Below are 18179 nucleotides of genomic sequence, written 5' to 3' on the forward strand. Positions count from 1 at the left end.
GTTCGAGCGATGTTGATATCAAGTTGGTCAGGTTCGCGTATTTCATCAAACTCTGGTGCTGAGGTAGGGCTGGGTCTGTTGAGGACTTCTTTGAAATGCGCTGCCCATCTGTTGTTCTGTTCTACCTGAGTTGTCAGCATTTTTCCATCTTTACTTTTTATTGGTCCATTTCCTGTTTTGAAGTTTCCTCACAGGATTTTAGTCACTTGGTAAACTGCTCTGTGATTTCCTATCATAGCAGCAGCTTCAGCTGCTGGGTCTTCAACATATCTTTGCTTTTCACTGCTTTGTCTGCTTTCTTGTACTCTCCCTTTGTGTTTTTCAATATCTCATTGGTCTTAGCATTCAGGAGTTTTCCGTTCAGTGCTTGTCTTTTCTCAATAAGACACCACATACTTGGCTTGTCCAATTCTTGCTCTGTGTACTAGGACTGCTGCAGCTTGAATCTCATTGTCTCTGAGCACTGCCCATTTTTCTTCAGGTCCAGTCAGTGTCACACCTTCTTCGGCCTCTGGCAGTGCCTCAGCTCTGTTCCTTAGCTCAAGGTTGAATTTCTCACGGTACTCTTTTATTTTCCACTCTGTGCAATTGATTTTCTTGGCTGCTTTCTGTTTAAAGTTGATCTGTCTCCATTTGAATTTTATGTTGGCAATGCAAAGATTCTGGTCATTGCTGTCATCTGCTACTCAGTTAGCCTTTGCCTCTTGGACAGATGACCTGCCTCTTGAGCTGATGCAGATGTGATCAGTCTGGTTTTTGTTTTGCTATCTGGTGAATTCCATGTTTCTTTATGTTTGTCTTTATGAGGGAACAGGGTGCTTGCAAGAGCTAGATCGGACACCAAGTACGATTCAATGAGACTCTTGCCATTTTGCTTAATGATCTCTAACCAGGGCTTCCCCATTGCTCTTTCCCTTCCATGGTTACTGCATTCTACATTAGCATTAAAATCACCTATCACAAGAAGTAAATCCGGTTTTGGTATTCTATCAAGCATACTTTGTAGGCAGTTATAGAACCTACCTTTATCCTCATCGCTGTGTTCCTCTGTCAGCGCATATCACTGTATGATTGACATCGTTACGATTCTGGTTTGGAATGTGGCGCATATAATGGTTGGTTGATAGGTTTCCGGTTCATAGGTGTTTTTTCCACCGAGTCTATCATAGTGAGCGTTACTCCGTTTGAGAGTGTGTTGTCACTATGACTTGAATAAATGAGATGTTTGAAGCGCTTCCTATCTTTGTCTGTCAGTCTGCTGTCACTGCTGCCCAGGATTCAAGTCCATAGTTGTCCATCTGCCTCATAATCTGCAAGGTCTTTGCTGTTTGAAACATTGTTCTCACATTCCTGTAGCAACTTTGAAATGTTTTCTTGCTCCTGGCATTAAACTTTTTGGGGTCTTGGCTTCCAGAGACTGGATTTCCCTAGGAACCTTCATGCAACATGTGGAGTTGGCAGTACTCTCTGCTGAGCAGCCATTTTTACCAGAATGGTAGCCTGGTTCCATTTTTATAATGAAAATGAGAGAGGGTATTTGTGTTTTATAAGGCTACATAGTTAGCCTTGCGCTCCATCCTTCCCACTTTACCTGGCTTGGGACCAGCAGCCACATCAAAGTGCAGCAGATGGGGTTAATTGTAGCAATTGTGCATGAAAATTAGGTGTATAATTGCATGCATTTTTGTGTGTGACTGTAGGGATTCTCTGCCTGTTATCAAATTAGGCTGTTAAACTGGTAAAGCCCATTAGTCGATCAACCCACTATGTTCCCTCACACATGCAGCAGAAGAAAAATTGCACATGTGTTGTCCCTGTAACTTTCTAACAGTTACTTAGTGGAGCAACTGTCCACAAATTGATTAGTACAAAGTGTTTAATAGAAAAGGAAGAAGGTGCAAAATTTTCAGAGATGACATGTAAGGAAAAAGCGACTTTATTTTATTATTGTATTTTTAAAACTTGTTCTAAATGGAGAAATAACAAAACACCCTGATGATCTCCTATATTTTATTATTTTCAGGAGACCAAAATCAACTGTGTCCGACTGGCGACAAAAGGTATGTGAGACTCTTCCTCCTGGTTGCAAGCTTATGCCGATATGGTGAAAGCTACAATGGTGACACAACTTAATTACAATTATCACTCAAATAGTGGTCCTCATTTAAAGCAGGTGTGGGTTGTCCAGGCAAAATGCCTGTTTCCAAAACCACTTTCCTGTATGTAGGGTCTGATCAAGTTAGCCTCCTAAAATACCAGTGTAGCTGCAGCAGCCCAGGCAGTGGCTTGGGCTAGCTGCCTTAGTGCAAAGGTCCTTGGTATGTATTTAGGTGGTTAGCCCCAGCTGCCCCTGTGATACTGCAACCACACTGCTATTTTTAGCATGCAAACTCAATCAGAGCTAGCATGTGTAGGTCTACCCAAGCTGGGATTTACTCCTTCCAGCTGTTTGTTAGACGTATCCACAGAGTCACTTTGAGGGGGGTGGGGGTGTTTCTCTGCCAACATCTGGTGTGGTAAACAGCTTGTGTCACCATTGTAAACCCAAAGAGGATGAGCCATTTCCCCCTCATTTGCTTGTGGCTCTGCTGTTGTGTAATGTCCCCTACCCCTTCTTGTTGCTTCCCTCTGTAGAGGTTCCTCATCAAACCATCATCTTAATTCCTATCTCTGGGTTCCAAACATTCTGTGTGTCTCAAAATCTCTCTCCTCCCTACCCCATCACTTTATCTAAACCTTGAGTTACACGTCCATTTCAGATCACTCTCTTGGCTTTCTGGTGGTAGGAGGAGGTTTGGATGAGAGAGGGAGATAGGGTAGAACCAGAAGCTATACATACGTTTTGCCCAGAATGTGACTGGGGTATCTTCTGAGGTTTAGAAAAGTCAAGATAACTTCATTTTTCAAAAGCCATAATTACATTCTTTTATCTCTGTAGTTCCTAGTTCTGGGACCGGGTGTGGAAGTGCTGCATTACTGTGTTTATGGTCTAGCCAAAAGCAGGGAGTAGCACACATCTGGCAAGGAAGCAAGAATTCCTGTTCTTGTAACTTCTCCTGGTTAGGATGGTCTGGTTAGGTTTGGATAGTTCACAGTAGGTTTAAATAAGCATTTGAAGATTGAGATAGTTTTCCAAATGGATCGTGTTTTATTAGCCCAGTAGGCTATCAAAAGAGCCACCAGCTTACTTGTATTCTATCATTCTTGAATGTTTGTGCCCTTTTAGCATGAGAAATCTCAGATGATCTACACTAGTGACAGATATAATAAGAATGGGTAGAGCCACCCAAGACTCTAAAAGTCATTGTCTCATGGTAAACACTGTCCTCAGCGCTGTTCTTGGTTGGCATGAATGGAAAAGAGCAGGAATTTATGAAAGTAATGTATAGAGCAAGTGTTCATTTTCTCACTCGTGTGTGCACGCATGCTCATTCGCTCTCAGTGGGCATTACTTTTGATTTACAGGAAAGTGTCTTGTGTCTTCATTATCTTGAGGGTTGGTGTTTTTTGGTGTTCTCTTTTTTTCCCTTTTTTGTTACATGTACTTTTCAATATGTGCTTTTTTCTTTCCTTTTTTTTTCTTTGGCATGAAATGCAACTGTACATGTTTGAATGTCTGATCACAAGCTAGGGCACTGGAATAAATATATCTATGGGGTAACTTTATGCCATACTGCTTTGGCATATCCAAAGATACAATGTTGACTAGGACACTCAGGGATTATGTTGCCGCAGCATTAGTATTCCCAATGATACAACATTTGTTCATGTCTACAAATGGCACCTCTGCAAATAGCAGGTGAAAAGGGGGATTGCTCAATCTGGGGAAGTTGAGCATACAGCAAAATATTCCCTGTCTATGATCTAGAATCTTTCTTGTTATAAGGTACCCAAATATCATGCAGCTGTTTCTCCTCCTAGTAGTAACTTTTTACAAGTCAATAGAACCATGCCACTATCCAGCCATCTGTAAGAAGGGAGTCACGCCCCAGGTCTGTAAACATATTGCTCTAGTAGCAGAGATGTGCAATAGCCAGGTGTACTTGCATAACTATAGTTACATTGTGATTAGGGTCAAAAAATTATTCTCTTAGAATGGCGCCATCTTACCCAATGTATCCCATCCTTATCTTGAGCATCATCAGCAAAGCTGCCTGCTAATGTGTGACTATGATGCCTTTATAAGAGGCTGACAGAGTAAAGCTTTCAAATTCCTGGCTGGTCTACCAGCACTGGCAATTAGAAAGTCCACTTTTGACTTGTGTCATAGAATGACCACAGTTTGTTTGGGAGCTGGTGAGAGAGAATAAATGTGGGACTCTTTAATGTCCTTTTATAAACTCCCTTTTCAGTCTACGGGCCTGATCTTACTTACATGTTTTACCCCAGAGTAATCCCATCAGCTTCAGTTGAGTTACTCCTGATTTACACTGGTGAAAGTGAGGTTAGAATCAAGACCATTAACTGTGCTTAAGTCTGGCAGATATTCTCTTAAACTGTCATTAACATGGGCAGTAAACTTGAATGTGAGAATAATTAAGCAATAAGACTTGACAGGTAGTGTGTTACTGGGAGATTATAGCACATTATAGCTGTGAGGCACCAGACAAAAAGCTGAGTAACTTTAATTACTTGAGAAGTTCAACAAACCATTCCATTGTCACTGTTCCAGCCGGACGGGGAGGGCATTTGCCTTTAAATTCAGTTCTCTCAGAAAATTAGACAACCCTTCTTAAACTGCTTTAGTTTAATAAATAAATAAATAGGGGCAGTCAAGTTGCTTCACAGCAGACTAGTTTTGCCTAATCATATTATGATGTCATTGAAATCTCTTGTTTAGCATAAAGATGTTCAGACTGGCCCTTCATTTTCATTTCAGCTAAGCTCTGTCCAGGGATTCCTTACTCGGAAAGATGGACTTCTCTAGAGCACTAGCTACTAAAGGGCAAAGGCAGCTTGTGAATGGGGTGCGGGTGGGAGGGGGGGGGTCCAGCCCCTCACCATCTCACTTGCATGCTGTGTTCTGCAGCATACTCTTCCTGAGCATGCACACTGCTCCTTGTTGGGTGAAATTGACCCCAAACAGAGGTCCAGTACAAGGCCTGTGCACCTGTAATGTCCCGAATGGCTTAAGTGGGACTTAAGTGGTGCAAAGGTTTTAGGCTAACACACTGCATTGGGATCAGTTTCACCAGTTAGTGCAATCAGCAGCACATTCTCTAAGATACAACTGGTGGAATTCTACTATGGAAGGCAGAATTTCTAGAGTGCATCTGTCTCCTACTTACAGCACTGTCCGGGGCAAGATTTGGCCCATCCCATAAATAGTGGGACAGGGGAGGTTAGACTCTCACTGGGCATTATAGTCAGATTTTGCCATGATATTGATGATCCATCAGAAAGCTTGGTGCATTTGTCTCATCTCCTGTAGCTATTTCATAATTCACTAATCTGTTTTAGCTCACTAATTAACACCATTACCCTGATATATGCATGTATTTGCTTTCAGTGGTGTTGGCCTCAAATCTCTTACCTCAGCCATTCATAAATGTCTCTCCACAGACAGGTTACTCCTCTTTTTAAATTGCTGTGGAAAAAAAAAGAGAGAGAGAAAGAAAGAAAGAAAATTATAAAAGTGTTAGTCACCTTGGATGACATTTAAAAATAAGCATGAAATTAAACCCCAATTTACCAGCTCTCTGCCATACCATTTTAATTCAAAGAGTTTATTTATTCAGTTTGCTACTTAGTTTCTTTGATGGCATTCATTTTTTTTTATTTATTTTAATTTGATCCATTCTTTTGGAATTAACTGATCTCTCTCCTCCCCAGCACCCAGTGCATATTTATATTGACACTTTCTTTGAGAAAACTGCAACCTCTTCCTGAGAAGAAAAGATTACCTCTTTTACTCTCAGAATGCAATAAATACATTTCAACACCTAATTGTGCCCAAGGCAAAGGGCTTGTTAATGGCGCTTCTTGATATTAATATCTTGATATTCATTTCTTTTTTCTTTTAAATGTGAGTTCTTGCAAATTAAAAAAATGCAATTTTAATCATTAAGTGGTACATTTTTATTTTTATTTTCCTTTTTTTTTCTTGTGCATGCTGCCTGGGAACTGTTTTCCTTGTTCTTAGCAGTACTAGGTAGGCAACAGGTGACCACACGAAATCCTCCCAGCCTCTTGAGCACAGGTGATTATCAATTCAGGACAAGGAAGATCATTAAAAACTTGAAGGAGTTGAGCAGTTTCTTGATTTTTTTTTTGTTTCGTATTTTGCATGCATGGGGAACCCAATTTTGAAGTTACTCTATTATTTAAAGGAGGGTTTTCTCTGACATGCCACTCTTTTGCACAGAGGGTGAAATTCACCACTGTGCAGAGGGCCAGCAGAAGTCCAAAGCAACAGTTGTCCTCAAAATAGCACTCAGGTAGGACGTAAGTGGTGCACTGACTTCATGTTGGCCCTCTCCAGCTGGTGAATGTCACCCTGAGTGTACCTGGAGATATTCTCACATTGCTGCCCGCAGTGCACTCAAAGTGACTGTGGCACTTCCTGGTGCTGGGTTAATGCACTCACTTTTTACTTTGGGTTCCATTACTAAGTAGTGGGCAAGAAAAAAACAAAGACCAGATCCTACAAGCAGTGTGCCAAACTTCCATTGAAATCAGTGGGAGTTTCACAGCACAGAGCTTTGCAGAATCAAACCCTCAAACTGATGGTCTTAAACTAGTTCATGTCACAAAAATTACCACAGACAGCCACAGGAGAAGCTCAGAACTTGGCATGTGTTTGGCAACCTGATTCTGATTGCATTTTCAGAGCTGTGTGTAATAAACTTGTACCCTCATGCCAGTGTTGTGTCCAGTGCTATCAGTGCTTTTTTGCACCCAGCAACATTTAATTTTATCCAGAAAGTTTAAATGTAGGGGGGGGGGAATCCAGTTTCCTTCAACTTAACTTAAAAGACATGGGATTCAATATACAGGGGTGTGACGTGCAGTTATTTGAGTTGAATGAAATCCTCGTAGGGATGTGTTCCACTTTCAGTGCTGTAAGGTCATTCTTAAATTGGCTTCATTCCCCTTCCCAAATGAATATTGACTTTGCAAGATGGCAGCTCTGAGAAGATAGAACAGACAGGATACCAGGCTTGGTACCTGAATGCCTTGCAGGCTCAGAAGCATGAAATGCAGAGTGAGGATCTTCAGTCCTTTTCTAGTGCATCATCAAGCAAAAGGAATTTTGTCATTCAACAGAAGTAGCTGCCTGGGAGAGTTGAGTGTATATCAATCATGAGAGCTCAGAAATGAACCCAAGTCTTAAAAGTGACCAATGGAATATTGTGGAAGAAAAATATTTGTTACAAAAATAATGCCAGTAAAAATGGCAATAGAAAGTCAGGGGAAATAAATCCTACTACCCACATAATCTTGTTTCATGAGAAAACTGTTCCTCTAATAGGTCTTGTTCTTTCAACTTCATTTAAGAGAGTCCCATTGTTTTCTTAAATATATTCTGGTTTGGTAGACAGATAATGTATTCTTTAAACAAATCTAATCCCACATCAAGTCTGTTTGTTATTGCATTTTGTCTTTTGATGCACTTGAATGTTATTCTTTTGACAGGTTTATTCCATTCTGTGCTATTTTTTTCAAAAACCTTCATTGCATTGCTTAGGTTAGATGCACGAAAATGTTTTTCCTTAACATGTCTCTCCCTTCCAAAAGTTATTTTAAGTATAGCTTCCCGTAGCACCATAATTAAATGTTAATAACAGCAACACTTACGTCACTCTTTATGAAAAATATTCCCCACTGGGAAAACAAATCAAGCTTCCTAATATTCAGATGTCCATCTGGCTGGTGAGCATCCTTATTTTCGTCAAATTTTGTAGCTTGATATAACTAAATTGATTTAAAATGTGTATTGTGGAGGGTTCCTGACTCAGTGAGATAATGCACTAACCTTTATTTGTTAGAGAACTCAGTTCAAATGAAATTAATTAATGACCTCAGCCCACTTCCTAGTGGACATCGGTCTGCCCCCTGGCACTTCTACACTGCTTGGTGTGATTGTTGGTCTCTAACCAAGAAAGGCCCCATGCTGGAACAGCAGGAACAATGTTGAAGGTCAGGACTGGGATGAATTGGTAGAATTGTGTTGAGGAACCTAGCTTCCAGCTCCATGACAGAATCCTGCCCCCGGCCAGTTCTGTGACTCTGCGGCAGGCATTCCTTGCACCATTGGCTAAAGGCCACCACTTGGCCCCAAGTATGGGAGTCACTCCACAGAAGAACAGAGAAGGAAGCTGAGAGGCAGCAGGGTATGACTGGTTATCACCATGGAAGCTGAAATCTCCTAGAAGGAAAGTTAGCAGGATGAGTAAGGAAAGAGGTGTGACAGTCAGGCATCAAAGCCAGAGAGGAAGGTGCAAGCAGAACCAGGGAAGAGTATGCAGGAGGAAGTGGATGACAGCTACCTGGAGAAAACCAGATTGCTGGCCTTTCAATGGTAGGATGGGAAGAAAGGGTTTGTAAGAGAGAGGAGCAGTCTAATGCCACTCAACAGCCTCCTGGTTTTGGCATCAGAGATGTAATTCGAGCCAAAGGCAGAACAGCTGCAGATGAAGAGCAGCAGGAAGATAATTTGTGAAATAGAGGTCATAGTGGTGTCACATGTTCATAATTTACATATTGTGCCATCAATACATGGGGTTATCAATATTCCTTGGCCTTTTCACTATAGGTGAAGATTCTTCAGTGGATGTTCATGAATTACCATTGCTCCTCTACCGTGGATGGCTTTAAAAGGTTATCATGAATATATTATCATTGTCAATGTCCTGAAATAGAGCTTCCAAAGGCATGACAAACCCAAAGCTGCTATTAATACATTATGCCTCTGTTTCCTTAAATTGTTTCTCAACTAGCCCACAGTCAGAAACAGATTATTATTAATACATTAAGGTTCTCAGTTTCCTTCAGGAACAGTCTAAAAAACCCCATAATGGCAGTAGAATGTTTAAGATGGTTACAAGAGAGCCAGGTGTGGAGAGGGCCATTAGTAATACCACAACACAAGTGAATTAAAAGTCTTCAGTTCAGTAGTGTCCGAAAGTATGACTTGAAAGGCCTGGAAATCTTTCACACAATCATGAACTCCATTCTGCCCAAGTAATACAGTGTGGGTAGATACACTCCCTAAAACAGTTTGTACTGGGGACTGTATGTGTCCCTATCATGTTGCCCATGCTGTAGGGTGGACTGCATCCTGCCTTCTGATACGCCTGTTTCAGTGGGTTATGATGAAGAATTTTTATTGGTTCGTTGTGTCTCTACTCTCACATGTAACCTGTAAGACCTTTGAATGGTCAGATTGAAAGTTAGCCTTGTTTCACTGTTGTACCAGCCTCTGGCCTTTGCTGAATATGTTGCAGTTTTCTCTGCTTAGCCAGTCAACAGGCGTTTGACGGTAATTGTGATGAGAGTAAAAGCAAGTGCTTAAAAACGCACTAATCTTCATTAAGGCATCAATCCTTCAGCTCTGAAACCACAGCTCCTGCATGTAGGGTATCAGATCCTGAAAAAAGAGAACTGTTGTTAAGTCAAAGGCTCCACTGAGCCTAATATGATGGTTAGTGTACCACAAAAGCTGTGATTTTAGGGTTAGACCTAAATATCCAGTTATGAATGCAATGAGTATACTAACAAAAGCCCACATTAGTGCAATGCAGCATTTTGCTGCATCCACAAATATGGACTTTTACAGACTTAAGGTATGTATGGACATTTTTATGGACATTGAGTCTCATCTATTCAAATATGAGTGCTACTCAACAGTGTAATTCCAGGCTCCATACTGTCATAGCTTTATATTTAAAAATACAAAATGTATTTTTTCAGAATAATTCCATGTAGGTGCTAGGTTGTGTGCAGTGAAGGTGGAATGCAGAGTCTCATCAATTTACAGTAATGACTGGGAGAGCCATGATGAATTACTGAATTTTGTGAATTAGCAAATAAGTGCTGGATTCTGATGCCTTGCTCACGTTGAGCACTAACTTAGGGGAAATTGATGGGAATGCTCAAAGAATAAGGCATTGCTGAGAGGCTGAAATTCAACTCTGTGCCAGTGGGCCAACACAAAGCCTGTGTTAAGTCCCACTTAAGAGCTATTTTGAAGGCTTCATTGGACTTAAACAGTGCATAGGATTGTGCTGCCCTCTCTACAGGGGTGAATTCCATGCAGTATGTATAAGGATATCAAAATCTGTCCCTTACAGGTGAACAAACAAAGAGCAGAAAGCCAAGTATGAGACATCCCAAATAGGCTGGCTGTTAGACAGTCCTAATTAGCGTTTGAGCAGGTGAGTTTTGGTGGATTGTTCCACTTTTTAAAAAAAACCCTGTCCCGCTAGCCTCACTGAAAAGTGTACCGTATTATCCAATAATAGAGAGGGGATGGGGAAATAAAAAACACTTATCTTACCTTCGGTTATATACTCCCAGTTTCTGCCAGTACCTTGAACGCAGCTGCTCTTCTTCAGTTCTCATTTAAAAAATAAGGATATTATTTACTTACCTCCTGGGTATAGTGAAGGTTAATTAGTTGCTATTTAGTAGTATAACATATGATGTGTTTATTGTATTATGATAAGTGTATAATGTTTTCTCATTCGTGCTACAAGTACCAGTGGTTCTCACATCCACACCACTCAAAAGCTTGACACTCTTTATAATATACAAAGAGGAATATGGAAAAGGTTAGAATAAGTTTCTACATAAGAGCCCTGATCTGGGCTGTGCTATTTTGGATCCATGATATGAAAGGCACAGATAAAAATCCTTGAGAGAGATGGAGCGCAAGCAAGCTTGGACACTTGAAAATTCACTTGTATTTACCTGGATATTCACACCAATTAATACCTCTTTGTAAATTTGGCCTTGTGGCAGTGTGGCTGCCTCCTTATAATTTACAACTAACCTATTAATCCCTCCACATAAGCAAAGAATTATAATGGAGAAATGCTGTCACCATCTTAACTACAGCATCGCTTGCACTCATCCTCATAGGACCTTTTAATAATATCACTGTTACCTGTGATTGTCTGTCCAAGTGAACACAATAACCTCTTCGATCCTTGGGCGTAAAGATCCGCTGCTAGCAGAAATTAAATGTTTCTGTTTTGATGGACGGGGTGAGAGCAAAGAGAAGAGAAGAAAAGCCTCCATGGTAGATTTGCCTGGAATCTCAAGAATCATTGATTCTCATTGCTTCTTTTTCATTATTCTTGCTCAGTTTAGTAACACTAATCATATCTCCTCGCTGTGTGTTTATCTCATCCACCCACTGATTTCATATGCATCCCTGATCATCCTTTTTACAGAGGCCCATCTTTCTCCCCTGCCTCCCCCTCCAGACACTACCACGCCTACAGTGTGCTGCTGCTTTCTCTGCATTTATCTTTTGGCTGAAAGTTGTTGGCACCTGGCAACAGGTTACTCTCTCTGTCCCTTTTAAACCTTTTGTTTAGGTGAAAGTGTAGCACTGAGTCCTCATTTATGAGGCATTAGGCCTCTGGTATTTACGTTCTTCAATAACTGTCGACAGAAAAGACACTACATTTTTACCTCAAGGAGAGGGTGGTTTTTTTTGTTTTTGTTTTTTAATGAATTGTTCCAGTTCCAGAAATGACCTCTGTGAAATCTTTCTGGTTTTAATATATTGTTTTATTTGGTTTCTACTTCATGGAAGGAAAGATCAGCATTTTACGTGCCTTGCTGAAGTCCTCACACTTGGGTACATTGTTGAAGATTATATTTTTATATTTGCAAACCACTCTTCTCTAGCACAACCAGTGAATTCAAGCCTACTAAAACAATGCTTGTGTGTGCTCTCTTGTTGATAAACAAATAGATCCTTAGTCTAACATGGTTGTTGACAGTCTGTTTCAAGGTAGCCAGAGAAACTAGTCTACACAAGATTTTACTGTTATTGTCTTCATTTATAACAAACTATAAATATCTTCTGAGTAAATTGCATGGCCAAATTTTCAGAGGTGCTAAGCAGGTGTACCTCCATTAGAGCTTTAAACTTCAGGATATTAATCCATAGGATAACTTTGGAAACCCTCTTCCAAATCCTCAGAGGCCTTAGTCCCTTGTTGGCCAGTAGCATAACAAACAGCACCTAAAGTTATTAGGTTAAGAGTAAAATGCTCAAGTGATTTGGGAACCTATGTCTCTTTTGAAAGTGGGTCTTATGTACTTTTGGAAGTGTCATACTCAGTGTACAGTCTATCCATTACTTGCAGCAAATAAAGATATAGCTCTTGTAGCAAAGCGACAACTTACCACTGCGGCGCTTCCTGCTGGTCAGCCAGGGAATTAGCTTTTCCAGCCTTGGAGCATCCTCTGCCGGCCGATGTCCCGCTTGTCGCTGGCCCCGTGTCCCTCCTGGACACTGGTACCCCTTTACCTTGTGTGCTGCCCCCTGGCAGTACCCCCAAAGATCTGGGTCTCCCCTCCCCAGGGAACCCCCAACCCTCTATCCCCACCTCGCCTCAGTCTAGAGCAGGGGTCTCAAACTCAAATGACCACGAGGGCCGCATGAGGACTAGTGCATTGGCCCGAGGGCCACGTCACTGACACCCCCCCCTTGCTGCCCCTGGCCCCGCCCCCACTCCACCCCTTCCATGAGGCCCTGTCCCTACCCCGTCTCTTCTCCAGGAGGGAGTGGGGAGGAGCGGGGAAAGTGCTAAGAGCCACCAACAGCTGTTTGGCGGTAGGAAGCGCCTGGAGGTAGGCAGAAAAAAAAAAGGAGAGTAATATAGTAGTATAGTATTAAAATATAGTATGCTATTAAAAGTCAATTTATTAACTTTTTTTATTAACTTTAACTGTAATGTGAAAAGTCAGTGCTAATTTTGACAGTCATTTCATTTTTGGCCACTTAGCTGGCAGCATTTTGCATCAACCAGAGCCTCAGTATTAGGTTTGATATCCTGAGACGAAACCAATCTCAGTGTTGCTTTCAAATGTTCATCAGTGAGCCTTGACCTTAACACAGATTTGTTAAAATTCATGGAAGAGAAAAACTCTTCACATATATATGTACTTCCAAACATTGCCATTATCCTTGTGGAAGCAGAGAATAACATGGGAAATCTTTCTTGTGAAAGAAACCTGTAGAATTCTGGAATTCCAACATCTGTATACTTCTGCTTCAAAATGGTGTCACACTGAAGTTCCACTAAGTCCATCTGCATTTCCTCTTCAACATAGTCAATTTCAACAGCAAATGGTGAGGAAAAAAGTTGAAAATGTGGTTCAAGTGCCTTGAAATCTTTAAACCGCACATCAAACCGTTTGTGTAAGTTAGAAATGATCTCTGCATATTCTTTCAAGGATTTGGGTTCAACTTTTCCTAAGGAATTCAGAGTCGAGAAATGAACCAAATTGCCAGCAGTCAGCTGTTTCCCCCACAAAGTAAGTTTGACTTTGAATGAGTTAACGCTGTCATACATCTGTGTTATCACCAGTTTTCTACCCTGAAGTTTCAAGTTCAGTGCATTCAGGTGATCAGTTACATCTGATAGAAAAGCAAGGTTGCAGATAAAAGTGGAATCAGCAAGCTGTGGAACCTCCTTGTTTTTCATTTTCATGAAGGAATCAATCTCCTCTCTAAGTGCAAAAAAACGCTTCAAAACATTTCCACAACTCAGCCATCTAACTTGAGTGTGATACAAAGTTCCCCATATTCGCTGTCCATACTTGCTAGAAAAGAAGTAAACTGTCTGTAATTCAGCCCTCGTGCACGTATAAAATTAACATTGTTTTAACAACTACATCCATAACTTCCTTCCTTTGTAGACTTTTACTACACAGGGCTTCTTGGTGCAAAATACAATGTATACTGGTGAAGCTAATTCCTGGTATATTGAGGCTGTTGAGTTTGGTCTTCAGTAATCCAACTACACCAACATTTTCAGAGCACACTGATGGCACACCGTCCGTAGCCAAAGATACGAGTTTGTTCCATGGCAGCACAGCTTTTTCAATGCACTCTTCCAGTCCTTGAAATATGTCATGTCCCGTTGTGGTACCCTTCAGTGGCATTAAGTCTAGCAATTCTTCAGTTATATTCAAATTGCAATCCACACCTCTAATGAACACTGCACACTGTGCGGTATCTGATACATCTGTACTCTCATCAAGAGCAATTGAAAATGCTTCGAAGTCTTTTGCCATTTGAATCAATTGTTTTTGCACATTATCAGCTAAATCTGTTATCCTGCAGGCAACTGTATTGGCAGACAAGCTTATGCCTTCAAAACCTTTCTTCCTATCAGGACATAAAATTTCACTGGCCTTCATAAGACATTCTTTTATGAATAAGCCTTCTGTAAAAGGTCGCGATGATTTAGCTATCATTTCGTTTATCACAAAACTTGCTCTTACTGAATCTTCGCTAGACTTGTTAATCCCTGAAAAGAAATTTCTTTGCTTGGCAAATGCTGCTTTAAGTTGCTGAACTTTTTCCTCTCGGATTTTTCCAGTGAATGCATCATATTTTTCACGGTGCATTGTGTCATAGCACCGATGCATGTTACACTCCTTGGGAACAGCAATCGTTAGCTGACAAATAAGGCACTGAATTTTATCTTTTATCTCTGTGAAAAAATATAAATTCTCCCATTTGTCTTGAAAAACTCTATTTTCTTCCATAAGTGTTCTTTTTTTCAACAGTCATTTCCAAGCGGTTTTAATAAAATACATACACTCAGTAAAGCCCCGCCACTGCACTGGGCTGCACCACCACTCCACTCCTGCTCTACCTCTTCCAGGGGTGGCAGGTTTGTAGAAATGTTGGTGGTGCCCAGAACCTGCCCTCCCCCAAACTCTGCCCCCACCTGCCCTAAGGCTCTGGGAGGGAGTTTGGGTGGGAGAGGGGGTCTGGGGTGCAGACTCTGGGATGGAGTTTGGGTGCTGGGTGCAGACTCTGGGCTGGGGCAGGCGGTGAGGGTGCAGGCTCTGGGATGGAGTTTGGGGCTAGGAGGGGTGCAAGGGTGAGGGCTGTGGGGCTGGGGATGAGGGGTTTAGGGCATTGGAGAGGCTCAGGACTAGGGCACAAGGGCAGGGGAAGGACAGCCTGCCCTGGCCTTAGTGGAGGGGGGCACTAGGATGCTAGAAGCCCTGCCGAGTGGAGTCAGCATGAGCTGCAGGCTCCGAGCAGTGAGGGGGCAGCAAGTGAGGCTGGGGGACACTCGGGGGAGGTGCGTGGGGGTGGCAGGCGGGGCCGGGGGAGAGACCCGGCCCCAAACATTGGGGAGCAGCGCACGGGGAGCTTACCCTCCATATAAAATAACTCAGGGAGGGGCGGGGGTAAGGGGAGTTTGGCAGCCACAGAAAGTAACTAGGGGGGGGGCGCAGGGAGCTTGGCGGGCCATGGGAAAAGCTCCACAGGCCGCGTGTTTGAGACCCCTGGTCTAGAGCTACTTCCAGTCTCCATCTAGCCCCCGCTCACTGGGGCAGACTGCAGTGTACAAGCCATTCATCATTGGCAAAGGGAGGTTTGGACCTGCTGCCTTTGCCTAACCCCTGGGCTGCAGCCTCTGCAACCGCAATACCTGCTTTGGCCTTGCACAGGGCCTGCAGCCTGGGGAGTTGCCAGGCGGGAGCTCCCCAGCTCCTCTCGCCTTTCCCCAGCCCTGCTCTGTTGCCTGCACCCTCAGCTCCCAGGCAGCTAGGTCCTTCTCCCTCTGAAGCTGGAGGGAGAGTGTGTCTCGCTCCTGGCTCATAGCCCTTTTATCAGGGCCAGCTGAGGTCTGATTGGAGCGTGGCCCAGCTGTGGCTGCTTCCCCAGTCAGCCAGGCTGTTAGTTCGCAGCCCCAGTCCTCTCTCCGGGCTGGCTGTGACCCTTTCAGACCAGGGAGTGGGGGACCACCTCACTACATTCTACTTAACAGACTAAGGCTTGTCTACACTGGCAAGTTTTGTCTCCAAAAACTGCCATTTGGTGACAAAACAGCAATGGGATACACTGCAATGGGACATTTTGTAGAAAAAAAGATGCCCAGTTTTGGCAACAAACTACTTCCCCCGCTGCGAGAGACTTTTGTCTTTTCTCCTCCCTTTATTGTTGAATAACAGCCATTGCAGACATCACGCCTTATTTTTTTTAATTTTATTGGCCCCCAGAAAGTGTCCCACAATTCCCATGCTGCCGCTCTGGTCAGCAGTTTGAACTCCACTGCCCTGCAGCCAACCCACCCGTCCCCCTTGCAAGCTGTGGGAATTTTAAATTCCATTTCCTGCTTGCTGGCTTCCCAGGTGAGCCTGGCTGGCTATTGGACCAAACACGCTCCCGCTTGGACCATCGCTGAGCTTTTGGATCTGATCAATATATGGGGAGAGGAGTCTCTTCAGTTGCAGCTGCGAGTCCCCCATAGGAATTGGGACACATATGGGCAAATTTCTTGAGGCTTGTGCAGAAAGGGCTATGATCGGGACACGCAGCAGTGCAGAGTGAAGATAAAGGAGCTAAGGCAGGCATACCATAAGGTGCGGGAGGCAAACCATGGCTCAGGTGGTGCACCTAAGACCTGCTGCTTCTATAAGGAGCTGAATGCTATCCTCGGTGGTGACTCCACTTCCATCGCCGATAGCCCTGTGGATACTTCGGAGGCAGCAGAAAGAGGGGGTAACCCAGAGACTGAAATTCTGGATGAAGAAGTGGAGCTCCCAGTGGGCAGGCAGCCAGGAACATTTCTCCACTCCAGAAGTGCTCTACGGGGAGCAGGAAGCAGATGAGATGCCAGGTAAGTTGCTGTGGCAGGGAATCAAAAAGTGGGAGGCAGGTAGTGTTTTATGTGAGCTGGACATTGCCCTGTGTAGCTAACATGGCCAAGCAGGGTGTCAATGGACATCGAGACCTGCATGGAATCCTCCAGAGAGAGGCTCTGGAAAGTTTCCAAGAGGTACTTGCTAATCCTCTGCTGCAGATTCCAAGAGATTGCAGCCTTGTTAGTTCCCCCATTGTAGGAAACTGTACCATGCCATTTAGCAATCACTGAGCTGGGACCAAAGCGGCACATAACTGAGCTGCATATAGACCGGGGTGAAAGCTGCAAGCATGCAGTAGTTGTGCCCTGGTTTCCCTGCTTACCTGCAGCAGTGAAGTATCAGCCAGCAGGTTGGCCGCCTGTGAAAAAGTGTGTGATAATTTTAGAATGAGTTCCCTGCAAATCTGCCCTGCAAGCCGTGACAGTTTTGTCCATAAGCACAACCACCTTCCCCCCACTCCCGACACTCACCATGATTGGGGTGCTCGCGGAGCTGTGTGCCTGCCTAGAGTCAGCGAGAAAGTGATTGCTGCTAGTTGCAAAAGGCCCTCGTTACTGAAATGTTTCAGTCGTTTTCTGGAATGTAACAATCCCTCTTCTGTGCATTGTCCACAGCAGCCGAGACCTTGAGGAACACACCACGCACCCCTGATGACTGGCTTCGGCAGATAAGGAAGAAGCCGAGACACAGCAAAGAAGACATGGTCAGGGAGGTGTTGCAGCGCAATGAGAGACAAACCAGGGAACCCAAAGAGTGCTGGGAAGCTGCTAGGCAAGTGACAGAGCGGATGATAAAAGTTATGGAGGATCAGACAGAGATGCTCAAGTCTTTGATATAACTGCAGACTGAGCAGATCCGTGGTCGACCTCCACTGCAGCACATACACATGCACAATTCTTTGCCAACCCCACCCCCCTCTATGACCACACATTCCTTTTCACTTCACAGCACTCCACCCCTCTCACGGCTTGCACAAGGATAGCTGGAGCTACACACAGTTGTGAGGTTTTACCCTTTTAAATAATAAATAAAGGCTAAGGTATTTAATGGTACAGCGTTTTTATTCTGTGTTCTACATAAGTGTATAGCAATCAATTCACTCACGGGAACAAGCTTCTAAAGCATTTTGTTGCATGGATCTTGGGCCCCAAAATTGTACATGGATGCACCAGGGAAGCAACTCCAAATATCCAAAGCAGACATGTGTTAGTGCCCATCATTGTCAAAGTGGTTCCACAAAGCCTCTCTGATGTTAATAGCAGCCCTCTGGACTCCTCTGACAGCCCTAGCATCTGGCTGTTCAAACTGTGCAGCCAAGCACTCTG

At 43.3% G+C, this 18179-nt stretch overlaps 1 protein-coding gene across 6 annotated transcripts in view; it reads left to right on the forward strand.

The window, feature by feature from the left end:
* The window catches only part of PTPRT (protein tyrosine phosphatase receptor type T), a 709404-nt gene that overhangs the window by 564411 nt on the left and 126814 nt on the right, over positions 1-18179 (forward strand). For all 6 annotated transcript variants that reach the window (XM_044985246.1, XM_044985247.1, XM_044985248.1 and 3 more), the window contains one exon: positions 2024-2060. In XM_044985246.1, the coding sequence (XP_044841181.1) occupies positions 2024-2060 (37 nt within the window). The remainder of the gene's footprint in view (positions 1-2023; positions 2061-18179) is intronic.

Source organism: Mauremys mutica, chromosome 13, assembly GCF_020497125.1.
Source record: "Mauremys mutica isolate MM-2020 ecotype Southern chromosome 13, ASM2049712v1, whole genome shotgun sequence".
In the NCBI taxonomy this organism is placed as follows: Eukaryota; Metazoa; Chordata; order Testudines; family Geoemydidae; genus Mauremys; species Mauremys mutica.